Source organism: Ilyonectria robusta (assembly GCF_021365365.1).
Source record: "Ilyonectria robusta strain PMI_751 chromosome Unknown BGZ61scaffold_11, whole genome shotgun sequence".
Taxonomy (NCBI): Eukaryota; Fungi; Ascomycota; class Sordariomycetes; order Hypocreales; family Nectriaceae; genus Ilyonectria; species Ilyonectria robusta.
This window is the reverse complement of record NW_025764445.1, coordinates 764252-791888: the sequence shown is the minus strand read 5'-3', so window position 1 is coordinate 791888 and position 27637 is coordinate 764252. Positions and strand designations below refer to the sequence as shown.

General features: G+C 53.8%; 9 protein-coding genes across 9 annotated transcripts; 6 read left to right on the top strand and 3 right to left on the bottom strand.

The window, feature by feature from the left end:
- Positions 1 to 5107: 5107 nt before the first annotated feature.
- Positions 5108 to 8353, top strand: BGZ61DRAFT_546521 (uncharacterized protein; the record flags this gene model as incomplete). The annotated part of the gene is made up of 4 exons (XM_046255334.1): positions 5108 to 5649; positions 5691 to 6439; positions 6551 to 7566; positions 7620 to 8353. The coding sequence occupies 4 exons, from the start codon at positions 5108 to 5110 to the stop codon at positions 7917 to 7919; spliced, it is 2607 nt and encodes an 868-aa protein (XP_046103750.1). The 3' UTR covers positions 7920 to 8353.
- A 1333-nt stretch (positions 8354 to 9686) lies between these two features.
- BGZ61DRAFT_453105 (uncharacterized protein) lies at positions 9687 to 10973 on the bottom strand. Its single transcript, XM_046246032.1, has 3 exons — positions 10553 to 10973; positions 10147 to 10492; positions 9687 to 10096 (listed from the first exon to the last, which is right to left on the bottom strand). Exons 1-3 carry the CDS (start codon positions 10761 to 10763, stop codon positions 9844 to 9846), a joined length of 810 nt encoding a protein of 269 aa, XP_046103749.1. The 5' UTR covers positions 10764 to 10973; the 3' UTR covers positions 9687 to 9843.
- A 604-nt stretch (positions 10974 to 11577) lies between these two features.
- On the top strand, positions 11578 to 12545 carry BGZ61DRAFT_533129 (thiamine pyrophosphokinase; the record flags this gene model as incomplete). The annotated part of the gene is made up of 3 exons (XM_046253964.1): positions 11578 to 11713; positions 11771 to 11841; positions 11964 to 12545. The coding sequence occupies 3 exons, from the start codon at positions 11578 to 11580 to the stop codon at positions 12543 to 12545; spliced, it is 789 nt and encodes a 262-aa protein (XP_046103748.1).
- A 105-nt stretch (positions 12546 to 12650) lies between these two features.
- On the bottom strand, positions 12651 to 13730 carry BGZ61DRAFT_41517 (uncharacterized protein). Its single transcript, XM_046243344.1, has 2 exons — positions 13551 to 13730; positions 12651 to 13494 (listed from the first exon to the last, which is right to left on the bottom strand). Exons 1-2 carry the CDS (start codon positions 13551 to 13553, stop codon positions 12763 to 12765), a joined length of 735 nt encoding a protein of 244 aa, XP_046103747.1. The 5' UTR covers positions 13554 to 13730; the 3' UTR covers positions 12651 to 12762.
- A 330-nt stretch (positions 13731 to 14060) lies between these two features.
- Positions 14061 to 16055, top strand: BGZ61DRAFT_506623 (major facilitator superfamily domain-containing protein; the record flags this gene model as incomplete). Its single annotated transcript, XM_046251871.1, has 2 exons — positions 14061 to 14109; positions 14383 to 16055. The coding sequence occupies 2 exons, from the start codon at positions 14061 to 14063 to the stop codon at positions 15885 to 15887; spliced, it is 1554 nt and encodes a 517-aa protein (XP_046103746.1). The 3' UTR covers positions 15888 to 16055.
- A 383-nt stretch (positions 16056 to 16438) lies between these two features.
- On the top strand, positions 16439 to 18178 carry BGZ61DRAFT_478666 (cytochrome P450; the record flags this gene model as incomplete). The annotated part of the gene is made up of 4 exons (XM_046249036.1): positions 16439 to 16751; positions 16807 to 16842; positions 16893 to 17377; positions 17432 to 18178. The coding sequence occupies 4 exons, from the start codon at positions 16439 to 16441 to the stop codon at positions 18176 to 18178; spliced, it is 1581 nt and encodes a 526-aa protein (XP_046103745.1).
- A 104-nt stretch (positions 18179 to 18282) lies between these two features.
- Positions 18283 to 19251, bottom strand: BGZ61DRAFT_353688 (Alpha/Beta hydrolase protein; the record flags this gene model as incomplete). The annotated part of the gene is made up of 1 exon (XM_046240544.1): positions 18283 to 19251. One exon carries the CDS (start codon positions 19249 to 19251, stop codon positions 18283 to 18285), a length of 969 nt encoding a protein of 322 aa, XP_046103744.1.
- A 1473-nt stretch (positions 19252 to 20724) lies between these two features.
- On the top strand, positions 20725 to 22415 carry BGZ61DRAFT_354069 (Alpha/Beta hydrolase protein; the record flags this gene model as incomplete). Its single annotated transcript, XM_046240578.1, has 5 exons — positions 20725 to 21717; positions 21774 to 21901; positions 21953 to 22050; positions 22105 to 22191; positions 22249 to 22415. 5 exons carry the CDS (start codon positions 20725 to 20727, stop codon positions 22413 to 22415), a joined length of 1473 nt encoding a protein of 490 aa, XP_046103743.1.
- Positions 22416 to 23200: 785 nt separating this feature from the next.
- Positions 23201 to 27257, top strand: BGZ61DRAFT_353149 (uncharacterized protein; the record flags this gene model as incomplete). Its single annotated transcript, XM_046240488.1, has 3 exons — positions 23201 to 23557; positions 23620 to 26672; positions 26723 to 27257. The coding sequence occupies 3 exons, from the start codon at positions 23201 to 23203 to the stop codon at positions 27255 to 27257; spliced, it is 3945 nt and encodes a 1314-aa protein (XP_046103742.1).
- Between the last annotated feature and the right edge of the window lie 380 nt (positions 27258 to 27637).

The window sequence follows — 27637 nt, the reverse complement described above, 5'->3', positions numbered from 1 at the left end:
AGCCCCGTCGCTTCCGTGTGACGCATGCATATACACCCTTACAGAAGCCCGTCTAGACCATAGCACGGGGTGATCTTTCTCCGTCAATTATGTTTATGACAAGTCAGGCTGAGACATTCTGCATGATGACTTGGCACTGCCCCAGGGATGCAAAGGCGAACCAAATTGACTTGTCAATTCAAAGATGTTGAAGTGTGATGGAAGAGAATAGATTTGCCTCGTAGCACAATCGGTGTGACTGTGCTGCATCTGGTTCGAAGGGACTGTCGACCGAGTACGTACGACACACTAATCTCAATCCCAAGCCTCATTTGTTCCCCGAACTCATTTCCGCCAAGGTTGTTTGTCGGATCTGACCGACAAATTCAGCGACCTAACTATTATCTGAAGTATGACTTGGAACTCCTCATCTCAATCTGTCATAGAGATCTGTCTTCACCACCCTTCATTTACCTTTCCCTTACCCCAACACACAAGCTTCTCATCCGTATTTCAGCGCGGCGTCTTAGTATGGATGGATACGGTCCAGCAAGGGCAGACGCGCAGTAAACTTCTTCTCTGTTCAATTTATGTCGAATTTCAGGACGCTACCGCATTGCGCTTCTTTAGAATGCAAATGGTCATGACAGGCGTCTTCGTCGCCTTTGTCACTACACTGCCAGTAAGTCCATTCCGTTCGGGCCCCGAGAGCCCTGTCAAGCGTCGCAGGGCCAAAATGCCCCCTCCTTTGTCATGGTCCACAACTTTTTAGAATAGCCACTCTCACCAATCACTTCAGGATCATTGCATCAATTGAAGTGATTAGAAGTTGGTGAGATCGCTTTCTTTTGAGAAAATCTTCTCTCGGTGCGAAGGTGAAAGGTTGTATAAATTTGCAGCACAATGGAAAGAACGACACCCATCTTGCTAGTTCTTTGATCGTTGTTGTTTTCATTCTTCTCGATGGACTATTTTCTAGGTTCATCACCGTAGTTGTTGATTCCGGGGGGTTGTCGGGTGGGCTCAAGTCACAGGCTTCCAACGTGTCTTTTATGTTTATGAGGAGCTCCTCCGACTACGTTTCCATTACTTCGTGTGCTAGATGATCTTCAATAATCGTTTTCATGGAACCCATTTTCTGGTGATTCAAGTTTCCCTCCGTCTCCAATGCTCTTTCTGCTCTATATAGCAGACATCTGCTAGGAAGATCAGATATATCGCTTAGGTTATGCAGATGACATCTGCCGTTTACAACTGAAATATCCCTCAAAGTAACGCCGACCTTCTGGGTCGAGACATCAGTCGGATCCTTGATTGCGTTGCCGGAAGTAATTTTACCCTTGACCCGGATAAGTCAGACCTCATCTCCCTTAAGCCAAATGAGGCCCAAGAAGCAGGGGTCTCTGCCCCGGAGCACTACTCCTCTATTTGCCCAGCAAGTGCTGATTCTGTTAGTTAGGCACTTAGTTTAACCGGATGTTGCAAGTCACAGAGCATGTTAAGAGACGATTATGGTACGCTAAATTGTTGCTAGCCACCTACGGAGCCTAGCCATCACACAACAAGATCGCCCAATCGGATCCTTAGAAAGGCAGCTCTGATTTGCATACGCCGAGCCTGCTGGACTATGGAGAAGTAAGGTATGAAGCATCATTTACTATACATAAACAGAGCCCAGTAAAGTGACATTCTTAACTTTCAAAATTAAACTCCTACGTAGAAATCAGCTACCTTGAACAACTTGGATCGTAAACTGAGCTCGGCAGCAAGCTCGATAATTTTCTGACCCATGCCGTCTAGGTACATGAATGCATCGATTCTAGCAGGCCTTGTGATTTTTCGAGGTCGTAAAGAAGATGAGTATGGCACAGAGTGTCTCAAACCCGATGTTCCCTCAGATAAGGTTATGAGTGTTCGACGAGCTTAAACTCGGTTTCCACAACCACGAGCGTGGAGAGGGGCAAAGATTAGAGAATTTAGTAGAGAGGTATCGCCTTAACATCTATCAAACACAGCCCTGAGGTTAGTTTGAAAGCATCCATCAAAATTCATTCGTTTCACAATGCCAGATCGCCAAGAGAGGTTCGAATTTTGGCCATGGTAGGAGGTCCAGCAACAACCAGACCAAGAGTGTTCCACGATGCCGATTTGCTCGTCTGACAGACTTGGCAGATGAAGAAAATTATCCAACTGCGTGGTTAAGGAATAGATGAGTCGTTAGCTTAATTGGACTGTTCGTAGAGCGCGAAACTGGGATGACTCTAGGTTTCGTAAGAAACTAACTGAGTGCGGCGATGATCTCACCACGAAATCCACTAGCCATCCCACCCTAGTTCACATATTTCTGAGGTTGAAACTTCTGATAAACTTGCCCGTAATCTCCTCCATACGCATTTCGATAGCGGGTATATATTGGGGTTTCCTAGCAAGTGTAGGTTTCAGTTTGCCAAGGGTGAGGTATATAGCATTGACTTCGCCATCATAATGATCAAAAACTTGAACAGGCCTTGAATTCGGCTGTAAGATGATTTCCTTCATCCTGTATGAAGAGCGGGTGTACCTATGTTGTTATTCAGGGGTCCCCTCTCATTGATACCCTGTCCAATTCACAGATAGGACTTCTTAAACTTGAGCTATAATCAAAGGATTGCGCACTACCGCAGCCCATTGAAACCCATTTTGGGTAAAAGAATTGATAACGACTCTCTCCTATCTGCGCAGTAGCTAAATCAAACATCACGGTGAGGTCCGCAGAAATATCTAACAGAGTTTGCTTCATACCACTATGGTTGGAGAAAATATCTCATGAATGGTCAGAGAAACCTATGTGAACCAAATGATTGCTTTAGTGTTCAACAACAAATCTCGTAAGTTGAGGACAGCGAATGTTGGTATTCCCTCTTCTTCGACGCGATTGCATCAAAGTTTATCTCGGCCAAGCCGTAATGGTGAGTCGGGGTTTTCCGGTCTTTGGAGATAAAGGTCATCTGATCAGACGCTCGCAGCCACTAGGGCTAGGATCGGCGGCTTCCTTCAACAGGAAATACCGTACTGGGTAGGGACCAGTATCTTGACCTATTGGGACTATAAATTGGGAAGGTCTTGCATAGGATCCATTAGACAGAATCATCCCTTTTAGCATCTCATTCAATTGACAATTGTTTGGCCTGTTCTTTTGAGACCTCTCAGAGATCCATTTGATCAAATGGTATCAGCTGAGAAAGTCACCTATTTTGCTGAGTCAAGCTATTTATCCGGATTCTGATCCTGACCCTATCCGACCTTTCCGTCACAACACTATTGCGGTCATCACAGCTCTACCTCTGGGTGGGTTGTGTATTCTTAGTGCCCTCTGCTCCCTCCCTCACTCAATGGTAAAGGTTCAACTAATTTATCGCTTGTTGGCGTGGAGTATGTCCTCCGCGTATGTTATGATATCCTCACTGGTGTCGTTGACAATAGCATTGCTATTCGCACACAGGTTCAAGTCCCTTCGGCTAAGCCCTCGGGCAAATTAACATACTATGATATACAATCAAATAGTCCCTTCTAATAATCATCTAATATCGTAAAGTTCCATTATGGCGACTACTATCACCCGTCTGACACCCCAAAATTCTGCTGATATCAAGAGGCTAGGGTGCCTGAGTACACATACCCAGAGGGGGGACTGGAAGCTTAACAGTAAAAAAAAAGCCAACAGTATCAACAATAATTCTGCTGATATGAGATCAGGGTATCGGCAATACCTTACAAATCCGCATAATACCCTGGTCTTACATCAGCAGAATCTTGGAGCGTCGGGTAATAGTAGTCGCTATAATAAAACGTAACAAAATTGGATAATTATTGGAAGAAAGTTGGTCTCTTTACGACGAGAGATATCAATCTCTCTTATATAGTATTGCTCGGAATAAAGTTCCTATCTCAAGGTTGTTGACTGCAGACAGCAGGGTTGAAGTCAGAAGGGTCGAATTGAAGCTTAAGGCAAAGACCAGTATGAAATTATCTTATTATTTATCTACTCTTTCTTCTGGTGCTGGGTGTAGGACTTGCTGTTTATTTCTACTGTTTGAGAATACTGTATGGCTTTGATCTATGTGACGATATTGAGAAAAGCTGGGGGGGAATACAATTAAATAGTACATTATCAGGCGTTACGCCTACCTGTATCAACAAATTTGACTTGATAAACAACATACATCTTGCATAAAATATAACGCAAATGACCATATGGAATAAATACCAAGACTAACGGGGATGCAAATTTTATTTCTTAGGCTCCTGTATAATGTTACTAACGACCGATGGCCAATGTCTCCAGTGCCTATATCGTTATTTTGGCCCCAGGCACTCGGCAATATCGGTGCGGATGCCACTCTCTGGAGGACTGCAAAGAGATTTTTCTGTAGTATCTTTCTCACTCATAAGGATAGTAGCCAAGAGATGATCGTGATCCTCAACGTCCCTATTGGGTATTCATTTTGATGATTGAAGCAGGAGACACGTCTCAGGTCGCATAAGGTCGTGATGTGGGTGTGAATCGCAAGCTCGAAAAGTGAAGCCTGAACCTGTCTGTGCGAGGCGGACCCGGAATTACTTCAAGCGTCAACCTGGGGATGAGGGATAGAGGATCGACGTTTGGAGCTGAGAAGCGATCCACTTTATTTTTCTGCCTCGCGCTAGTTTAAGCTTGTCGCCCTCCCTGAACGTTCGCTAGTGTGGTCGTATGTAAGTATCCTGAGAGTCAACCTGTTACAAATATGAGTGTTTTCTTGTATGAAGCTCGAACACCCCTTTAGCTAATGAAATGAAAGTAGTCCAGCTTTTATACTAATTTATATGCAGGCAAAGTATCCTTCGATAATTTCCCAATCGCGACCGACCCATTTCACACTTAGCGACTCTCCTTTGTACAAGAACGTTCTCCGGGGGACGTTTTGAGCCACCCTAGAAATGGCACTATCGAATGCTGCATTGAATGGGTGTGCTCGACGTAGCATCCTCGAGCCGAGCTGAAAGTTCAGCTGATACCGTCGAAATACAAGACCCCGAGACAACCCCGCCATTCATTCGCATGAGCGAAGATTTTCCCACAGCCATGCATTTACTTCTTCAGTTATAAGTCATGTCAGACCCTATCACAGCCTCAATAGAGATCGGCATCTCAGCCATCAAGGCCGGTGCTGCGATCGCGACTTGGTGGGAAGTGAGGCAGTCAAACAAACGCAATGGGGGGCCAGGAGCCTCCAGTGGAACGGGAGCCTCGCTGGACGAGATCTTCTTGGTCTTCTCCTCTTTGGGCCAGCGACTCATGGCGCTAGATGTCGTCAACTACGACGCATTGCCGCAGGCCCTCGCAGCTGTCAAGGTGGCAGTGGAGACTTCCGATGATGATCTTGCTTATGAACTGGGTCGCCTCGATCCGATTCTGCAATATCTTGTTGCTTGCGCCTTCGTGTTCTGCGCCGCGTGTCATCCCATGTCCATTTACTATGGATACGGCTGCGGAGTCATGAACGACACAAGATGGGCCAATCCCGAGCACAGGTCGGCTTGGAACATGGACATCGATCAAGCAATTGCCTACTTGAAGAGCGTTCCACACCCCTGGAAATTGCTCAAGAAGTCACCATCTCAGATCGGCAAGACCGAGCCCTTCTATGAGCAGTGCGAAAAGAAAACGATGAAGTTGGTCCAGGGCATTCAAGCGGACCTGTTCAAGCAGTTCGAGAAGCACGGGTATCCTCAGCCACTACCCCCGAACGACACATCAAAATCGGCACTTGGGGGATGCCATTCGCAACCTATGGCGGCACGTCTATATACGCAGACCACGGCCATAACTTTTCAGCAGCAATTGCTTGGCAACAAGACCCGGGCCGTTTCCTATACGCCTGGACCGTTGGCGAGCACGCGGATCTTCGACCTGGGGAGGCCATTTTGCTGCCCGAGGATCACATCGCAGCCTTGGCAGTTTGGCTCGAGGGGCTGAACGGAATCACATTCAAGGTTCTCCTGGATTCGGAGCTAGACTGGAGTAAAATCAAGCTCAAGTCGTCGTCAAAGAAGCACCTGATTGCACATACTGGAAGCGAGCATGGAATTAGGAACGTGCCCGATGTCATTGTACGAAACCCCGACCCCACGGCGCTGTTGACCGCACAGCTTGACACTCTCCACATGGTATCGACATCAGTACCATTGATAAAAGCCAAGGAATCGCCAGTTGCTTCCGCAGGCCCATCATCGCCGTCTCCGAGCTCTTCGGAAGTGATATCTCCTCAGTCGCCCGGGGCATACATTCCGACGCCTACATCTCCACTGTCGGTGATTTCTCCACAAACAACGCAGGCATCGACAGTCTCAGAGCCGATAAAAATTTACGGAGAAGACCAAATGCCTCGTGCGGAGCCCTCCATACTGTCAACGCCGACCAGTCCTCATGTTCCTTCATCACGTACGTTGTCAACGATTGCATCCTCAGATGCCCTCACCCCTCTTCCTCCTGACTGGGAGCAAAGATTCACGCCTGATGGAAGGCCTTACTATGTCAACCACACCACGCAAGCTACAACCTGGGACCGACCCGCTCCCGTTCCTCTGTCCCCCCTTCCACCTGGCTGGGAGCAACGATTCACTCCTGATGGGCGTCCTTACTATGTCAACCACACCACGCAAGCTACAACATGGGACCGACCCGCTCCCGTTCCCCTCCCTCCCCTTCCACCTGGGTGGGAGCAAATGTTGGCGCCGGACGGAAGGACTTACTATGTCAACCACAACTTGCAGTCGACAACGTGGGATCGACCACCTCCTGTAGACACACTGCCGCCTAATTACCAGACAGTGGCCTCGAGACGGCCTGTTTCATTGAGCACTGCGAGCTCGTCCTTCGGTATGCCTCGCTCCGATGGGGGTTCTTCTATTACGATGCAGTCGGATTGTACCGTGGGCGTTTTCAGATCCGAGCAAGGTATTGGAAAGATCCAGGACCGTCCCAAGCCTCCTCCACAAAAGCGACGAGAATTGTGCAATACCCGTTTGTACACTGGTCAGCGGAAAATCGTCTGCTGGGTAGCAGATATGCCTGTCACACCTGACATATATGAGCAACTCCCATCTGATCAATACGAATCTTCATACATCAGACACACTGCACTGGCAGGCGAGGCCTCGGACCTGCCAAAGCTGGACTACGCTCTTCGCCAAACCGGTCGTACCGAGCTTGTCATCGGGGTGAATTTGTATAGCGAGTCAAGTTACACACGCGAGGTTTTGAACAGCCAACTGACGACGACTCTTGGAAGCGTCATGGAGGAACTTACAACATACTCGTTTTCGGGTGATTTCAACGACAGATGCAACGGCTCTCCGCTGACGGGCATTGTCGTCTGTATCCTGGTGCATCAAGATCGGATGAAAGAAATCCCCTGGCTGCGACAGATGGGCATCAGTTTCCTATGGGATCTGCCTTCTTCCGTGCCGATAACTGACTCGAAGAAGGGGAACGCCAAGTTCTACGATGATGCTCATAAAGCCACCCGCAAGATTCTCGGCAAGGAGGTCAAGGTGGTTCTAAATGAGGTTCGTAATTGCTCTTACCAACCATTCTATGTTTTCTTTACTAATCGATGTAGTGCGCAACTACATTTCGCTTACAGAACTGGCGAGACAGCAAGGCGCTCATACCCGACATCGTATCAGGAGGAGACCCAGTTCAACTGTTGCTGTGCTCGACTTATCGTCCTTGGACACTAGGATCAAAGGAGTATTTAAAGCAAATTACTCGGGTGCTAGATGCCCGATTATGTATTGATGTCAACGGGGGAACAACAGTCACTGGTGGGTCAATCGAGAAGCAGTGGCAGCTGTCCAGGAACAGGAGGAAACCAAGCGAGTCCGGGAATGATGTTTTTGTTGAGGAGTACCTAGGATAGTTGAGATAGTGATTGTGGTTCGCCATCAGTAAGCAATGCGACATTGCCTCCTAGATCTAGGAAAGGCATTGGCCTGCTCGGACTCAACTTGTCTCCTCTGTTACAATTGGCGATGATCTTTTCCGCCTCTCACATGTGTCCTGCACTAAGTGCACCCCGAGTGACAAACATACATCTTTGTCCGAGCAAAAATATAGCTACGCGCGAATAGAAAGCTCAGGATCGGATGATCAGGTACACACCAGCAAATCGGATGGTCGAATTGACGCATTATGCAGATGGAAGAGAATTGACGCCACCACCCTAGGCCGATGACAACCACGCTTCCCACCACAAAGGGAAACGCAGGCTACATCAGCTAACGGCAAGTCATACCCACAATGACCATCTACATTTCCTTCCAGCTGCTTCCGTCATAGCCAAAAACCCTGCTCTTGGGGAATTAATTGCCGGGGACGCTGCCCGGGCGGGCCAGTGGGCCGGGGCGAGCCGCCTACGTCATCGGTTTTTCCCTGCCTTGGCGGGGGAGTGACTCGTCAGTGGGTTGTGTTTTTGGGTGGGCGTTTTTTTGGTGCGTTGTTGGTGTTGCGTCACATGAAGATAATAGCACCAACTCGCCCTTCCACTCACACATTGGCAATCACACTTCCCTTGTCCCGTCACATCACACCACCACCTTTCTGCCAGTTCCCGAGTTCCCGTCGCCAACTTCTCTTCTTCAGTCGCAAAGTCTCGCAATTCTACGTATCTCGTCGCTGTCCTGTTGATTGAGTCGACCATCCATCCCCCCGCCCTCTCCATCACTCCATCACACCACCGCCACCAGTAAGTACCATCGAATCTTCCCCCGCACTTTGGTACTAATTGCCCTATCTGCAGTGTCCTACGCCGACGTCACTGCCAGCGGCCCCAAGCAGACGCCCGAGGAGGTGAGTTTTACACGGCATGCCGCTTTGCGTCCCAGCAGCAATTGACCCGGTCTCTTCTAGGCTGCCGCTCCCCAACCCGCGGAGATCATCAACACCGAGTCCGCGTCCACCGCGTCCCTCGTCGACGTCGACCTGCCCAGTGTGCACACTGTCCACTCGGACTTCCTCGAGCAGGAGGTCCAGACCCAGACCCAGGCCGACCGCATCGCCCGCGAGGAAGAGGCCAAGGCGGCGTCCAAGGCCAAGCAGGCCAAGAGCAAGGCCGCCTCCAAGGCGAAGCAGACCGACGACTGGCTGACCACGTACTTTGCCGACCTGTCCGACACCACGGCGTCGGCCGTCGTGGCCGTCAACCTGGCGTCCGTCGTCGGCGTCAGTGCATTCCTCGGCTACAAGGCCTGGGGCCTGTACCAGAACGGCCGTCTGAGCGGGCAGGCGGTTGGCCTGGGCGTGGGCATCGTCGCCGGTGTGGCGGCCGTCGAAACCTTCATCGGCCGGTATTTGTACAAGGGCAAGAAGGGTGGCTCGTCCTAGGAGCCTCACTCGCTCGACATACCAGTGCGCAGTTCTTCTCCTCGCGGCGTCTCGGGGTGGCAATGAATGAGCTCAGCTTTGCTTGATGAATCTGGGACCTGTGTTGATACGGTTTATGGGTGGCCTCTCCGCTTTTGTTTCTGTTGATTGATACCGTCTTGTTGCCAGTCTCAATATACGCGCTCATACCTTGATTGTGGCGGTTTCCCTCCGATAATACCAAATTGTACCACGGCGGGCTCTAGTTTATCGCGACCTGGTCAAGTATTGAAATGAACGGTTAATGTCAAAGCTCGCAAGAGACCCCGACCTTGAGATGTGATGCCTTCTATTATGACCCACTGCCTTTTGTATCTCTCATTATACAACGTTGGTACAGAGATGAGATCCTCGCTGACGCCACACGGACCCAGTATATTTTACAGTTCGTACACCCATCCTCATGCCTGGTGGTGATCATTTTACTCCTTTTTCGGCCCATCGTGCTCCTCAACCTTTTCAACCGGCTTAACCTCCTCCTTCACCTCGGCGGTAGTCTCAGCAGTTGACACGGGGGCAGCGACCTCCACAGGCTTCTCAACCTCGGCCTGGACCTTTTGAGCATCGGGGGCAGGTTCGTCATCGCCAAAGTCGGGGGTAGGAGCACCGTCCTCGTCATCGGCAAGCTCGGCACCGTAAATCTCGGGATACTTCTTGAAGCACTCTTGCATGCCCCTAATTGACGGTTAGTATAGTTGGATTACAGTCAATCGAGGTGGACGTACTGGAACTTGTCAATGCAGTCCATGCCCTTGGGCTCCTGTTCCGAGTACACGAAGCAGCTAAAGGCCGTCTTGAACTCCTCTCCGCAAGGGCCGTCAGCCATGCCACCCAAGCAAGGGCAGTCCCAGTTGATCTCGCCAGTCTCGGGGTTAAAGGCACCCTGCTGGCCGGCATCCTCTTCGAGCTCTTCTAGGGGCGAGCCGGCGACAGCGGTGTTCTGGGCGTCGGTGGCGGGCTCGGCGGACTCCGGAGCCTTGGCCTGGATCTGCTTGCGCTTCTCCTCAATAATCGAGTCGACGGTCGGCAGGTCGTCGTTGGAGAAGGCGGCGGGGGCGGGAACGGTTTGTGCTGCGGCGGAACGGGAGGTCAGTCGAGACCCGGGTTGCGCCAGGGGCAATTGGGCCATACGGGCGGCGTCGTCAGCGAAGACGGGGCTGGTGTTGTAGTAGTAGACGGCGCCAAAGGCCAGGCCCCATCGCACAGCAGAGCCCTTCCATGATCCGGGCCTGTTGCTGGGCGCCGCGGCGGTCGAGTTGAAGCGTCGGGGAGCGGCGCGGGCTGTGGAGCGCAGGCTGGCAATTACAGGCCTCGAGGCCGAGCGCAGGGTTGTGCGGTACATGGCGAAGGGACAAGGAATTAACTGACGAACAAAAGGAAGGGAAAAGGACGGCGGCGAGAGAGGTGGACGGCGACGACGCAGCGGGCGATTCTTTGATCGAGAGGTTTGGGAATGGGAATTGGTCAGCAGTGGGGCTTCAATTGATCCTGGGATGGACCATCTCTGGCCCGACGCTCCGGATGGGCTGAGGGAAAAAAAAAAGAACAGACGAAATCGCGGCCGCGGATTAGCCGGTGGCGTACGAGAAGGGCTTATCTTATCGCCCAGGATGCAAGCAAGCTCAAGCCCAGTACGTACCACTGGCGACAATGACGATGCGAACGAGGGAGGCCATGCGGAACTTAGAATTGGCTGGAGCCGCCCCGAGTCTGTGGCTTTTTTTTTTTTGCTTTGGGCTCTGCCAGTCAAGATGCGATATATAATGAAGTAGCAGAAAGACGGGCACGGCCAGCGCCAGAAGCTGGTCCCGAAACAACACACCTCACGCCCGCCACAACGCAAAGCGGGCGAAACGACGCATTCGTCTGGTCTCACGGGAAACCAAAGGGCGGCTTTTCTGCTCGGTGACGCGCCCACGCCCTCGCCCACGGACCTATTTAATCGCTACACGAGCAGACCACGGGACCCAGAACCGCACACTTCGCACTCCGGAAGACGTACGTTTTGCCCGCGCTGATAAAACGAGGCGACCTCTCTCTCCCCTCTGCATCATCGTCGCCAGGGTCCCTTTGCTGCCCCTCGCCGTCCCTCTGCCCCTCACCTCACCACCCCAGCTGCGTCGCATCGCATCGCATCCCACGAACCACATCCCAACATGGCCGCGCTGCACCAGTTCGAATGGCGCCCCGCCAAGCTGCTGCAGGACTACAACGCGCCGCAGGACTTTGCCCTGCTCGTGCTCAACCAGCCGCTGCGGCTCGGGTCCAACCTGCGCAAGCTGTGGAAGAACTGTACGTAGCTCGTCGGTCCGTCGTGGACAGAGTGCTGAAACTGAACCATTCGCGAAGCTTCGATGAGAGTGGCTGCCGACGGAGGAGCTAACCGCCTGCACACGCTGTCGTCGTTTCATGGCAAGTTTGTATGTGTTTCTCATTTTGCTCTGCGTCTCGGGTTCTCATATAGCTCATCTGAAGCCATCATGTCGTCTACCCCTCACATGACTACTCATGATACTCAAGACACACCCTCTAACCATCCCAGTCCAACCTGCAACTCATCATCGGCGACCTCGACTCCCTCACCCCCACGGTCCGCGACTTCTACTCCTCCCAGCCCTCCCCCGCAACCATCATCCACGACCCGGACCAGGAATCCACCGACTTCGGCAAGGCCATCAACTGGATCCGCAAGGAGAACTCGGAGGGCATCGACATTGTCGCCCTGGGCGGCATCGGCGGCCGCGTCGACCAAGGCCTCAGCCAGCTACATCACCTGTACCGCTTTCAGACCGACCCGGTGTACGCCCAGGGTCGCATCTACCTGCTTTCCGGCTCCAGCCTGACCTTCCTACTCAAGGCCGGCGTGCACCACATCCAGGTCCGCGAAGATGGCGAGCAAGACGTCTTTGGAAAGCACGTTGGCATCATCCCGCTCAAGGAGCCCAGCATCATCTCCACGAGTGGTCTCGAGTGGGACGTCACCGACTGGCAGACTGAGATTGGCGGCCAGCTCAGCACCAGCAACCACGTCTTGCCCGACACCCAGGTCGTGCAGATCAAGACGGACAAGGATGTACTTTTTACAATAGCGCTCGGACAGGTTGACGGTGAGGATCATGAATAATGCCTGGTTTTGACTTTTGATTCGCTCGTTTTCAGACGCCCAGCAGCCCAAGTAGAGAGCAGGGGATAAACGCCCATGTGCGTGGTATGGCAAAGAAAGAAGAAAGAAACGAGAAAAAAAGAACTCCTGAACACCGCGCTGATGCCACCCCTTTGCTGCCAGAGATGCTTGTAGCCCTCCCCCTTTCCCGTTCCTCTCAAACTGGCCAAATCCAGACTTATCGCAGGTAGTGGAGGACCAGCCAACAAAACAGGAAGAAGACGATGACGCCGGCGAAGAAGATCCACTTGTCCTCTCGCGCCCGCCGCTCAACCATGCGGATCGTGTCCCCGCTAACGCCCAGCGTGTTGGCCACGTTATAGAGCCGCTTCTGCGTGCCCTTGAGCATCTCCCGCTGCTGGCCCAGGTCGCCCAGCACCGCCTGGCCGCGCGCAATGTACTCGTCCAGCGCCTGGTTGGTGGTGGAGAAGAAGTTCTGCTCGCGGAAGGCGTGCGCCTCGCGCGCCTCCTCGCCCGACCCCATCGTCAGCGGGCCATTGGCCTGGGGCTGGTGCCGCGGCTGGAACGTCGAGTGCGTGGTGGTGGTGGTGGTGGCGTTGGCGTACGGGTTCTCGGGCGTGGCATTGTAGGGCCGGCGGCCGAGCAGCTCGGCGCGGTTGGACTGGTGCAGGGCGTCCTCGCGCGTCTTCTTCAGCCCGTCGACCTGGTTGCGGAAGTCGGACAGGTCTTCGCGGAACTTCTTGACGCGCTCAAACGCCTCCTCCTGCTTCTTGGGGACAATCTCCTGGCGCGCGATGCTCTGGTACTCGTCGAGGGTCTTGTTGAAGGAGGCGAACAGCGCCGACACGTTGCCAATCTCGCCGGGCGAAACTTGGGCTTTGGAGTTGAGCGTCGAGAGCTCCGCGCGAAGCGACTTGCTCTGCCGCAGGGCAGAGTTGTAGGAAATATTCTAGCAGATAAACGGGTCAGTCGGCAACCCCAGTCCATGAATCACTGCCAGCTTACCATGATTATTTCGCAGCGTGCTCAGCCTTGCCAGGTGTGCAGCGGTATGCTCTCGTCCATGATACGTTTCGAGCTCCGGTGTGAATGGTTATGGGGCCTTCACATGCCGCTGTGGCCAGATCGCCCGGAAGCGGAACAACCCCGGCCGCCGACAGTACCCCTGTACCTTGTGCATTATCACCCAAACCTGCATCTGATCTCCCTCCCGAGATGTAAGTTGAGTGGTACGTATTCGTGCAGTCGCAATCGGGAAAAATGTCACGACCGGGAAATGGCCCAGCACTTTCGAGTCACGGTAATCAACTTTCCTCCATGTTCCTAGGAATTGTTTTCGATCAGTACCTCGTTTCCACTCTCTGCGTATTGCCGGCATACTAGTCTCTACTTATCCGTGTTGTCAAGGTCCGTTGATACACTTCGGCCAAAACATCGCACCATGCACAGGTCAGTTAACCCTCTTTTTGTTAAATACCGGGAATACCACTGCTATCTCCATTCTCCACAACTATTATGACATATTTGCCGTATGGCTGCCTTGCTTTAGCGCTGCAAGGCTCCGGTATCAAGGCCCCCAACCATTTTGCCGAACTCGGCACCGATGTGGGCATGTTCACGTTAGGTCACAACGGACTTTAGCAGTTCTTCTCCAGAACTGTTCCATTGTAGATGTAATAAATGAAACGGAATCCCCGTTGCAGATTCTTTGAATGAGAGCATCATAGGTCATCCTAGCTCATATTCCTCCCTAACATGACCATGAGCGAACCTTCCAGCCAGAGCCAAAGCCTCGAGCCACCTAGCGACGACAACCCCGAGAAACAAGTCGATCCAGGTCAAGTCGAGAAACAGCTCGAAACAAACCAGCAACCTTCTCCTCCTGTCTACTCAATCTTCACAACATGGCAAAAGCGCTTTATTGTCCTGGCGGCCGCGTGCACCGCCTTCTTCTCTCCCCTCTCCGCCCAGATCTACTTCCCAGCCTTGACGGCCATCGCAAAGGATCTCAACGTCACTGCCTCCCAAGTCAACTTGACCGTCACGACGTACATGGTTTTCCAGGGCATCACGCCCATGTTCATTGGATCGTTGGCTGATAGCGGCGGACGACGGCCCGCCTATGTCATCTGCTTCGCCATCTACATCGCCGCAAACATCGGGCTGGCGTTGTCCCCCAACTACGGCGCACTTCTCGGGCTTCGGTGTCTACAGTCAGCGGGATCGAGTAGTACAGTTGCTCTTTGTGTTGCTGTCGTTGCGGATGTCATTACTTCGGCGGAGCGAGGCCAGTACATCGGCTTCACCACCGTACCCGTCGTCCTCGCTCCGGCGCTGGGACCCATCATCGGCGGCCTTCTTTCAGAATACCTCGGCTGGAGATCTATCTTCTGGTTTCTTGTCATCCTTTCCGGAATCACCATTGCCCTCGTCGTCGTTTTCTTTCCGGAAACCTGCCGCCATATTGTTGGGGATGGGTCTATTACCCCACCGGCCATGTATCGGTCTTTATGGCAAATCATGAAACGCCGACGGAGGGCAGCCAACATAACTAAAGGCCGGGGGTCCGCCGATGCTCCCAAGGTCAAGTCTCAATACAAGTTCAAGCCTCCCAATGTCTTGGAGCCTCTGATGATGCTATTCCAGAAGGAGACTGGGGTGCTGTTGGGGGTCGGCAGCATCGTCTTTGCCGGGTTCTACTGCGTCGCCACTGCCATGCCGACCTTGTTCAAAGATAATTATGGCTTCAGCGAAGTTGAAGTTGGTCTAATGTACGTGCCGCTCGCAGTGGGGTCCATCCTTGCCGCTGTTGTTGTCGGCCCTCTGATCAACTACAACTTCAAGCGGCACTGCGACAAGCAAGGCATTCCCTATGACCGCAGCCGCCAGCAAGACCTCTCCGAGTTTCCCATTGAGCGAGCGCGCCTCGAGATTGCGTTCCCGCTTCTCGGGCTAACGGCGGTAACCCTCGTTTCATGGGGCTGGGCGGTCGACGCCAAAGCGCATCCAGCAGCGCCGGGCGTCATCAGCGCTCTCTTGGGCGTCGGCATCGTTGGCCTCAACAACACGTCCAACGCTCTGCTTGTGGACATCCACCCTGGCAAGGCGGGGACTGCCACGGCGGCGAATAATCTAGCACGGTGCTTGGTCGGCGCCGGAGCGACGGCAGCGATCGTGCCCATGATGGACGCCATGGGTACGGGGTGGGCGTTTACTTTGGTTGGGGGTCTTGCTTTGCTCTGCACCCCGGGACTTCTTGCGTTGATGGTCTGGGGCATGAAGTGGCGAAGGGAGCTGAAGATAAAATTGCAACAAAAGGAGGATGCAAAGAACAAGGCCTGAGTGAGACTGAAATCACCACCCAAAAGGGAAGAATGTGCGTATCAGGCTTGCTTACTTGCATCATATGCGGCATGGCGGAGCTCTACTGAGCCGTCCAATTCTAAAGACGACCAAGCATTAAGGGAGAGGTATTAACGAAATACTCATAGAAATCTAGAGTTATTGATCTGTATTAAATTTAATCATAAATAGCCACTGGTGGACAGACAGAGAGTACGGGTGAGACGCTGTTAGTGATAAATGCTGAATATGTGAATGTGGGGTCCACCACCGCAATCTTTTCGTGGGCGCAAAGTCAGAAACTCGATCTGCCCACAATCACTTCACCAACAGAAGTGCATCTCGGCAGCGCCAAACAAGCGGCGAGAACATGCTCAAACCAGATCAAATGGCAGTTTGACTTGCATGTTTCTATGCGCTTTACGTCTCTCGTATGAGAACCTGTCGTCCGTGAAGTCGGCCCAACGCCCGGGACAAGGCCATCCACGCAGTCGCCATCCAGAGTAACATCCAGAGTAAACGACCTCTGTAATGCTTCGGCCATTATCAACATGCCTCTCACTCATTTTTATGCCGGGATAGCAGCCCTCGGAAAGCTGTTGCTCCAAGCATTTACAACCACTGTCGTCTCGCTCGTCGCCTTGCTCGTCACCATCATCATCTACCGCCTCGTCTTCCATCCGCTGGCTTCCATCCCAGGCCCCAGGCTCGCAGCCATCTCCAGTATTTGGCACGCATACCACGCCCGCAATGGACGCATGGCGCACTTGGGGAGAACTTTGCATCGTCGATATGGGCCTGTCGTCCGCGTCGGCCCAAATGAAGTCTGGTTCAACACAAAACAGGCTTTTCAGGCTATTTACAGTAAGTAACTTCTAGGAGCGACTACTTCTCGGATATCCCAACTAATGAAGCCCAGGCACCGGTAGCGGATTTGAAAAGTCGGACTTTTACTGTAAGTTGTGGAGTCGTCTATAGCCATTCAAGCTGACTCTCAATGTACAGTGGCCACAGCCTTGAGCAAGCCTGAACTCAACTGGCAGTTAGATCCTCACTTTCCAGACGTTCTAGATCTGCTTTCTGAGCGAGACATCCAGCGTTATCGGCTCCAGCGCCGACTGATTGGGCCAGTCTACCAAACATCCAACTTGATACAGTACGAAGCCGCTATAGACTCAGTGTTGGAGCATTCGATTGCGAAACTCAAGGGCTTGAAGGGTGCCGAGGTCGAACTGAACGAGTGGATGCACATCATCGCCGTAGAATGCCTAAGCGCCATCGTCATTTCATGGTCTCCCGGTATGCTCAAGAATGGGACGGATTGGGGATCTGGTCCACACGCATATCATAGCTGGAGGCGAAAGAGCGTGTTTGGCCTTTTCCCTACTATGGCGAAGCTTGAGTTCTGGCACAAGACGGCTGGTCGACTCTTCAGCACGGCATGGGGAGTAAACTTCAAGACGCCGAAGAACTTCCGCCCCTTCTTTCCAGTAAGCCACCAGTCTTTTCTTGCATGTGTTGAGACCGCCTAACCTAATCTTCAGGAAGTCGGGAAGAAGATATCGCGACGAGTTAATGCCGCCACGCGACCAAACCCGCCCAAAGACAACCGGAAGGATCTCATCGCCGACTTGATCCAGCTGCACAAAAGCAAGCCCAGCTTCACGGACACATATCTCCGACGCATGGCAATGACAAATTTTGGTGCTGGCCATGAAACAATGGCCTCGACGCTTACCTCCATCGTCGCCATGATTGGATCTCGCGAGGATGTCCGGGCCAGAGTAACCGAAGAGGTGCTTGAGGCCACAACTGCCACAGAATATTCGACAGCGATACGACTTCCTTTAACGCAAGCCCTCATTAAAGAGACCAAACGGCTCTACCCCGTCATAAGCATGTCTCTACCACGCAAGGTCCCCCAAGGAGGCCTTCACGTCCACGACGCCTTCTTCCCGCCTGGCACAACCGTTGGATGCAACCCCATCGCACTGCATCGCAACGCCGAGGTATTCGGGTCTGATTCGAACGACTTCCGCATGGATCGCTGGATAGATGCTGACCCAAGGACGGCCCGTAACATGGAACGGTTCAGCCTCAGTTGGGGCGGTGGATCAAGGACGTGTCCAGGTCGCCACTTGGCTGAGCTGGTGGTATTCAAGGCCATTCCTGCGTTGGTCAAGGCGTTTGAGATTGAAGTGTCTATCCCGCCAGAAGACGAGATTCCGTCCTATTTCTTATCAATGCTGACGGGCGTAAGGGCTCGCTTTATTGAGAGACAGCCTGCTTAGAGCTAATAATTGAGACGAGTTCACAGATGTCGAAACCTTCCACAGTATGATATGAATTAATTATCTATCGAAGGAACTACAGGTCCAGCATCCAATCCCAACAATTAAAACGACCTCAAGGCCGCTGCTCTGGCCTCTGCTGCTCTGAGCTGTATCTTAGAACCCACCGCGACGATGTCAAAGGCGTGCGGTACACCAGGCAAGAGGTGGAACTCGACCTCAACATCATCCCGCATCAATCGCTGCGCAAACTCAAGGCCTTCATCGCGGAACATATCCAGAGTCCCAACATCAATATACGTGGAGGGCAGGCCCCTCAGGGACTTCGCCCTAGCCGGCGCCACATACGGGGAGACGTCTGCATCTGGCTTGCCCACCTTGTCCTCGCCGACATACGCACCCCAGCCCAATCTGTTCTTCTCCGGCGACCACGTCGCCAGCTTCAGGAAGCCAGAGTCCGCGGGGGGGTTGGTCCTGTCGTCCAGCATGGGGTAGACCATGATCAGCTTCGCCGGCCCAGGGCTGAACTCGCGGTCTCGAGCCATGAGCGCAACCGCAGCCGCGATGCCCCCTCCCGCGCTCTCGCCCTTGACTGCGATTCTCGCGGGGTCAATGTTTAGTTCCGCGGCGTGCTCTGAGATGTACTTGAAGGCTGCGAACGCGTCCTCGGCACCTGTCGGCGCGGGATGCTCCGGCGCAAGGCGATACCCAATGGCAAAGACTGGACGATCGCCGTCGAGGGCATCCTGGGCGTACAGCCCCGTGCACATCTCGGCATTGCCAGCGATGTAGCCACCGCCATGAATGGCGAGGACCGCAGGTTGGGGCGTTGACGCAGCAATATGCTCCGGGGTAGCAAGGCGGCGCAGCTGAAGCTCTGCGCCGTCGTAGCTCTGGATAGTGTAGATGGTCTGCTGGATTCTGTCGCCAGGCGGGAGCTTTGGCAAGACACTTGAGAGGAAGAGGTCGGTGCCAACTCGCATTTCCAGCGCTGTGGTAGGGTTTGACCGGGGTGCATTCGCGAAGGGCTCAATGGCCTTGGCGTACTCGGGGTCATAGACAAGGCCGGTCATGATGATAGCGGTGATGAGATGGTTTGAAGGTAAAGATGGAGGATTGGTTTGCTGGATACATTTCCATCACCACCGGAAAATGGTTTCTTCTTATCTTTCCGACAAAAGCGGCCTCGGTCGTACATTGTCGGCGCCGGGCCAATTCGTGATCCAAATTAATAATGTCGACAATCTGAGGTCCACCATGTACCGCCGTGCATTCCTCTGTGATGCGAGATGCTGCAATCCTGCCACGCCAAACCCGGCGAGTTAAGTTGGAGAATTAAAACGTCAGATTCAGTAGTTTACAGGAAACGTGACACAGAATACATGGTGAGCCTTACGAATAGCTCGTCTTTAGTGATAACGTCACCCCTCCATTTTCGTTGATCTAGCCAATTCAACTTGACGGCGCTGATGGACGAGAATGACGGGTTCTAGACCACATTTACAGCCAAAGCAATGACAAACAGAGTATGACGTTAAGCTCAGTTACTATCACTATCAATTTGTCTTTTCCCCGCGTTTCAGAAACCCACTTTGCAAAGCGCGCTTCGAGAATTCACGGTGGTACATGTCCCTGGCGCGCACGAAGGATCAAGCTGACTACACACTAGACAATAGAGGAATCGGCGTGACTCACCGCAATAGGAAAATAAAACTGGATAGTTTCGTAGGAGATAAGAAGAAAATAGAAGACATATAAGGGCTGATTCCACTTTGGCAACCCTTTTGTCAAACTTCCCTCTTGCACACGTGCCAGTGTTGGCCGACTCTTCATCAAGTCCTGTCTCCAATGCATGGTGGGGAGAACACGAAGTAACAAGGGCATAATATGCTGCACACTGCATCTCTGTCCTTCTCGTATTGGTTTACTGTTACATCAATTGCGTACAGGGGAGTCAAAGGCTAATAAGAGGAGTCCAACCGAAACGTGCAACTCCCCCAGTCCCGTCACAGTTCGCCTAATAACCGGCAACCGGCCACATGGCCTCTGATTGTCAATTCTCCCTCGGTCCCGTTTAATCGTTTCCTGTCTCTCGCCATGGTTTCCCCAACCCCGCATTTCGCCCACGAGGTGCTGGGCATAAACCCTTTTCCCTCCCCCTGTTGTTTTCCCCGCATCTCGGGGTTGGCGCCTCGATCTAGCATCGTGCCCATGCGGCTTCCTTGCAGATTTCCCGCTTCCCCATGCCGGAGATGAGCTCTGTCATGCCTCGGGTTCGACTAGGTCGAACCATACCGTCGAACCGCCATGGGTGTTGTTGAGAATATTAAGGGTCCTGTGGTAAACATTCTTCCAAACCTGGGGAACCGGTGGAGTCTGCATGTCGATCCGCGTGAACTCTTGCCGAATGTCTCACTCCGCAATGTCGTAGAAACTATTTAAACGGCCAGTCGGCTTGGCATCGTAGTAGTCCGTCTCATCCAAGATCACCAGGCACTTATACCATCTTCTCGACTGGATTCTGGCCCTAGGCGCTGGCTGGAACAATGCATCTCAACTGGAAGAACGTCTTCAGCTTGGCGACCTGCCTCTCCGCGGTGGGCGTCGACGCATCAAAGCCCAGCAATGGCGCGGCCTTGAAAGTCAAGACGACCAGCGGCCAACTCACCGGTTTCATCAATTCAACTGCCCCTGCCGTGCGCCAATTCCTCGGCGTGCCGTTCGCAGAGCCTCCAGTCGACGCCTTGCGGTTCAAGGCTCCCAAGCCCAAGCATTCGTCCAAGGCCATCAAGGCCACGACATATGCTCCGTCATGCATGCAGAGACTCAGCAGCACTCCTACCGTGTACACGCAGCACATGCAGGAATTCCTCATCAACGGCGGACAGTCTGAGGATTGCCTGTACCTCAATGTGTACGCGCCTCTCAACCCAACCGAGAAGAAGCTGCCTGTCTTCATCTACATCCCCGGCGGTGGATTTACCGGCGGCGGCGCCGACTCTCTGTACAAGATCCCCGACAAGTGGATTCAGAGAACGCAGTCACACATTGTGGTCACCATGAACTACCGCGTCAATGTCTTTGGCTTCCCCAATGCCGCTGATGCCAGCAAGAACGTGGGCTTGTTGGATCAGCGACTCGTGGTAGAGTGGGCGCGCGACAACATTGCCGCCTTTGGCGGAAACCCCAAGCAGATGGTTCTCTGGGGTCAATCCGCCGGAGCCGCTTCTGTTGGCATGTACGGCTACTCGTACCCGAACGATCTCATCGTCAAGGGTCTCATTCTCGACTCTGGCTCGACAAGCATGCTGACGGCCGCGGCTGGAAACCATAGTAGCTTCAGCTCTCTGGCCAAGCTGGTGGGATGTGGCAATCTCAGTGCCGCAAAGGAGCTGGCTTGTATGCAGGATGTCGATGCCACTGAGATTCAGGATGCCTACTCTGGCAGCAGTCTGGGCTTCTCGCCAGTTGGAGACAACGTGACGGCCTTCTCAAACACGACCGATCGCCTTGCCCGAGGTCTTGTGTCTAAGAAAGAGGTATGTTCTTAGTAGCATCTTCCGCGAGTCAGTATACTAACTTCTTGGTTCCTTAGCCCTGGATCATGGGAGTCAACGCCAATGAGGGTGCTGGATTCGGAACCTATAGCGAGAGTGGAATGACACCTGGCCAGTGGCAGATCGGACTCGCAGCCATTGTCTGCCCCGTTTCCAAGGAGATTCAGTAAGTTGAACTGGCGGATTTAACCCAATATAGAACACTAACACAGGTCAGGAACCGAGTCAAGTTTGGGTACGATACGTATCGCTACCACTACGCCGGTAACTTTTCCAACATTTCGCCACTCCCTTGGATCGGCGCCACACACAGCGGTATGCATTTTGGTTCTAATGATGTCGTTTGCACATGAACTCACTGTTTACTAGCGGAACTCCCTCTCCTTTTCGGGACGCATTACGAATACCGCGGAAACTCGACCGAGTTTGAGTGGGAAGTGAGCTACGGCATGGAGGGTATGTTCCCACGTCTTTCCCGGATATGAACTGCGCTGACCAAGACTTCCCTTTTAGCTCTGTGGCTCTCGTTTTTGTCGAACCCAAAGAAGGATCCCCGGGACGGTCACGGCATCACCTGGCCCAAGTATCGACCGGGCCGTGACACTTTGGCTGTGTTTGCTGAGGATGACAAGTGGGTTCAGTTTGTTAGCGAATCTGTCGACGATGGGTATTGCAGCTAGGGGTTGAGAGCCTCTTGTTGGATATGGGCTGTGTAGTATTTTCTGACGACTCTTGGGTGCCAACCCAGGGTTATGTAGATATTGAACAATGTGACATAAAAAGTTGATGTTAAATTAACGCCACCCTTTTGCAGAGTCCATTCATTACCGTGATATCTGTGCATGCATCCACGCGGTATTCCGTTGGGTTGGCGCACAGCAGTCGAAATGAATGAAGTGGTGCCATGTTACACCGTCGTCTCAATGACTCGCCGAAGAAGATGATGGATGGTGTTGGAACAGCGGGACTAAGATTGGGCTCCGGCATCACGTGGCAGCTGGCAACAGGTGTCAGCGCCCCCCGGGGCAGCCGGCCCGCATCGGCCGACGCCTGAAGGGACTGAGGAACAGGGGACGTAGCGTACCAATCCAGTAAAAGCGCCGCTGGTAAGCCACTGTTTCTGGCAGCCCACCGCCCGCCGCCCACTGTTCTGTCCACTAATCGCGAACCGGGAACCTTGAGTGGCCGCTCGCCGAAAAGTACAGATCACTGGATCGCGACGTGCGACTTGCAGCAAACCGAAGAAGACAGGCTGTCGACGGCGTCATCCCCGCTCAACCCACTCAAACCCACTCCTGTTTGCTTCTTCGCTTCTTCGCTTCTTCGCTTCCGGGTTCCTGGCAACCTCTTTTCCTTGTCCACTCGCCATCGTCAGATGATTGCGCTCCTCTAATCCCCATCCCCCTCCTCCATCCTCTCCGCCGTGACCGACAACTCCTCCGCCGCGAGCGAGATTGAGGCCACCATGGCGCCCCTCGTCGACAACCCGCAGATCACGCAGTCGGAGCTGCTGCGTCCGCTGCCCTTCTACCTGCACACCTACGTGTGGCCGTTCGCCATCGCCTGGCCCATCTTCTTCCGCTACTACCTCTCCGATGAACTCTACGAGAAGCACATTGGCGCCCAGGAGTGGACCTTTGTGTGGTGCGGTGCCATCTTCAGCATCCAGTCGCTGTTCTGGCTGAGCACCCACTGGAGCGTCAACCTCGAGGGCAAGTTCCGGGCGTCCAAGGCCAAGAACATTGACGATGCCGAGTTGATCAAGATTATCCCCATCGCCAACGCCGGATCCCCCGCCATTGTCAAGTTGATTCGCGACAAGGTGGGATATACTCTCCTCTTCTCCTCCCCCTCATGTCACACACTAACCCCCAAACCTCACAGGCCGGCGGCAAGGTCAACCTCTCGTTCCTCTTCCAGAAGCGCCGTTTCCTCTACGACCCCGAGACCAAGGTCTTTGCCACTCTCCAGTACGACATCGACCTCGAGCCCAAGCCCACCATCGGCCAGTTCCAGACCTCCAAGGGTATCGCCAAGCAGGCCGAGCTTGAGCGCATCGAGCAGCACTATGGCCCCAATACCTTCGACATTCCCGTCCCCACCTTCACCGAGTTGTTCCAGGAGCACGCCGTGGCGCCCTTCTTCGTCTTCCAGATCTTCTGTGTTGGTCTGTGGATGCTCGATGAATACTGGTATTACTCGCTCTTCACCCTCTTCATGCTCGTCGCATTCGAGAGCACCGTCGTCTGGCAGCGTCAGCGCACCCTGGTCGAGTTCCGCGGCATGGGCATCAAGCCCTACGACATGTGGGCGTTCCGTCTGGGCAAGTGGACTGAGGTTCAGAGCGACCATCTCCTCCCCGGCGACTTGGTCTCTGTTGGCCGCACCAAGGAGGACAGCGGCGTCGCATGTGATATGATTCTCGTTGAGGGCACCGCCATCGTCAACGAAGCCATGCTTTCTGGCGAGAGTACTCCTCTCCTCAAGGATTCCGTCCAGCTCCGCCCTGCCGACGCCCCCCTCGACCCCGAAGGCTTGGACAAGAACTCGTTCCTCTGGGGCGGCACCAAGGTCCTCCAGATCACCCACGGAAACCCTGACGTGGAGAAACCCAAGCTTGCTTCCGGCGTTCCCACTCCCCCCGATAACGGTGCCATGGCCATCGTCATCAAGACTGGATTCGAGACCTCCCAGGGCAACCTTGTCCGAACCATGATCTACTCGACCGAGCGTGTCTCGGCCAACAACGCCGAGGCCCTCTTCTTCATTCTGTTCCTTCTGATCTTCGCAATTGCCGCTTCCTGGTATGTCTGGGACGAGGGTGTCCGCAAGGACCGCAAGCGTTCCAAGCTCCTCCTGGACTGTGTCTTGATTGTCACCAGCGTCGTCCCCCCTGAGCTGCCCATGGAACTGAGTCTCGCTGTCAACACTAGCTTGGCTGCTCTGGCCAAGCTTGCCATCTTCTGTACTGAGCCTTTCCGTATTCCCTTTGCCGGCCGCGTTGATGTTGCCTGCTTTGACAAGACTGGTACCCTTACCGGTGAGGACCTCGTCGTCTTGGGTATTGCTGGACTTGGCCTCGGCCACGCTGAGATCAATGACAAGAAGGAATCTGACGGCGCCCACTCTGCCATCATCCCCGTCATGGAGACTAGCATGGAAACCAAGCTGGTTTTGGCCACTGCCCACGCCCTTGTCAAGCTCGACGAAGGTGAAATTGTCGGTGACCCCATGGAAAAGGCGACCCTGAGCTCTCTCGGCTGGACCCTCGGCAAAAACGACCTCCTCTCAAGCACCAACAAGGCTGGCAGCACTCACGGCAACGTCCAGATCAAGCGTCGATTCCAGTTCTCGTCTGCCCTCAAGCGCCAGAGCTCCGTCGCCATGGTTCACGGTACCGACTCCAAGACTGGTCACAAGATCAAGGGTACGTTCGCTGGTGTCAAGGGCGCGCCCGAGACCATCATGAAGATGCTTTCGGTTGTTCCCGACGACTACGAGGAGACGTACAAGTACTTTACTCGCAAGGGTTCTCGTGTCCTCGCTCTGGCCTATAAGCAGCTTACCATCGACTCCGAGCTTGGCTCTGCCAAGGTTAACGACTTGAAGCGTGAAAAGGTCGAGTCTGACCTCACCTTTGCCGGTTTCCTGGTCCTGCACTGCCCTCTCAAGGAAGACGCCAAGGAGGCTGTACAGATGTTGAACGAGAGCAGCCATCGTGTGGTCATGATTACTGGTGACAACCCCCTTACCGCCGTACACGTCGCCCACGAGGTCGAGATCGTCGACCGTGAAGTTCTCATTCTGGACGCCCCTGAGGACAACAAGGGTGAAAGGCTTGTGTGGAAGAGCGTCGACGACAAGATCAGTATCGACGTCGACCCTACCAAGCCCATCGACCCCGAGATTCTGCGCACCAAGGATATCTGTGTTACCGGCTACGCCCTCGCCAAGTTCAAGGGCCAGCCTGCCTGGAACTCCCTGCTTCGATACACCTGGGTCTACGCCCGCGTGTCCCCCAAGCAGAAGGAGGACATTCTTCTCGGACTCAAGGACATGGGCTACTACACTCTGATGGCCGGCGACGGCACCAACGACGTCGGCGCTCTCAAGCAGGCTCACATCGGTATCGCGCTTCTCAACGGAACCAAGGACGACCTCGTGCGCATCGCCGAGCACAGCCGCAACACCAAGATGAAGGAGATGTATCAGAAGCAGATCGACCTGATGAAGCGCTTCAACCAGCCCGCCCCCCCGGTTCCCATCATGATTGCCCACCTGTACCCTCCCGGCCCCGGCAACCCGCAGTTCCTCAAGGCCATCGAGCGTGAGGCCAAGAAGAAGAACATTACCCCTGAGGAGTACGCTGCCCAGCAAAACTACGGCCCTCTCGAGACCATCACGTCGCCCGGTGCCCAGAGCCTCATCAACGCCGCAAACCCCCGCCAGGCCGAGGCCACCAAGAAGGCCGCCGGATTCGCCGACAAGCTTGCCTCTGGCATGATGGAAGCCGAGATGGGAGATGACGAGCCACCCACGCTCAAGTTGGGTGACGCCTCGGTCGCCGCGCCCTTCACCTCCAAGCTCCGCGACGTCATGGCTGTGCCCAACATCATCCGCCAGGGCCGCTGCACACTCGTGGCCACCATCCAGATGTACAAGATTCTCGCCCTCAACTGTCTCATCAGCGCCTACTCCCTGTCCGTCCTGTACCTCGAGGGCATCAAGTTCGGCGATGCCCAGTACACCATCAGCGGCATGCTCATGTCTGTCTGCTTCCTCAGCATCTCCCGCGCCCGCGTCGTCGAGGGTCTCAGCAAGGAGCGTCCCCAGCCCAACATCTTCAACGTCTACATCATCGGTTCCATCCTCGGCCAGTTCGCCGTCCACATCGTCACTCTCATCTACATTGCCCGACTCTGCGACAGACTTGAGCCGTAAGTTTTCAGTCACCGCGTCATTTTAAACCCTTGCTAACATATCCCAGTCGTTCCGATGACGTCGACCTCGAGGCCGAGTTCTCTCCCTCGCTGCTCAACTCCGCCGTCTACCTCCTCCAGCTCATCCAGCAGATCTCGACCTTTGCCATCAACTACCAGGGCCGCCCCTTCCGCGAGTCCCTGTCCGAGAACAAGGGCATGTACTACGGCATCGTGGGCGTGACCGGCCTGGCCTTCGCCTGCGCCATGGAGCTCATCCCCGAGATCAACCAGGGCATGAAGCTGGTGCCCTTCAGCAGCGAGTTCAAGAGCAACATGACCGCCGTCATGGTCCTCGACTACGGCTTGTGCTTCATCATCGAGGTCGTCCTCAAGAAGCTCTTCAGCGACTACCGCCCCCGCGACATCGCCGAGCGCCGCCCCGACCAGCTCAAGCGCGAAGACGTCCGCCGCAAGGCCGCCGCCGCCAAGAAGGAGGAGGAAGAGGAGGCCGCGCGCATGGAGAAGGTGGCCGAGTTTGAGCGCAAGGTCGAGGCGCGCCGGAAGAAGATTGAGGAATGGAAGAACAGCTACAACAACTGAGTGGGGCTGTGCTTTAGAGAGGGGAAGAATTGAGAGAAAGAGTCTGGGTTGTTTTTTCTTTGGGACGGCTAGACTTGGGAAGTATTAGACGGACAAATCTCCATCTTTCTCTATTACATATTGTAGAGCAGGTAGGGGGGACAGGAGGAATCCCTTGGGTGTGAGGGTGTACGATCACACTGGCTTTTCCATACATGTCAGAACATGAGTATCTAGTTAACAGTTTAATGTCTTGACCTGGGTGCACTAATGAAGTGACGTGACGATTTATGACGTGGGCAGTGTTCTGCAGAGTAGTACATAAACCTTAGTGTATAGATGTGCCGAGTTCAGTAAATTGCAACCCCTCACAGCAGCATAGAACTAGTTTGGGTAGATTT

What these genes read in the sequence shown, in the direction of transcription:
- BGZ61DRAFT_453105 (XM_046246032.1), bottom strand. Translation starts at nt 10,763, where the DNA reads ATGTACCGCACAACCCTGCGCTCGGCCTCGAGGCCTGTAATTGCCAGC. An exon ending in CTTCGCTGACGACGCCGCCC is followed by an intron (nt 10,493 to 10,552) that starts GTATGGCCCAAT and finishes GTTCCGCCGCAG; the next exon opens with CACAAACCGTTCCCGCCCCC. An exon ending in GACTGCATTGACAAGTTCCA is followed by an intron (nt 10,097 to 10,146) that starts GTACGTCCACCT and finishes ACCGTCAATTAG; the next exon opens with GGGCATGCAAGAGTGCTTCA.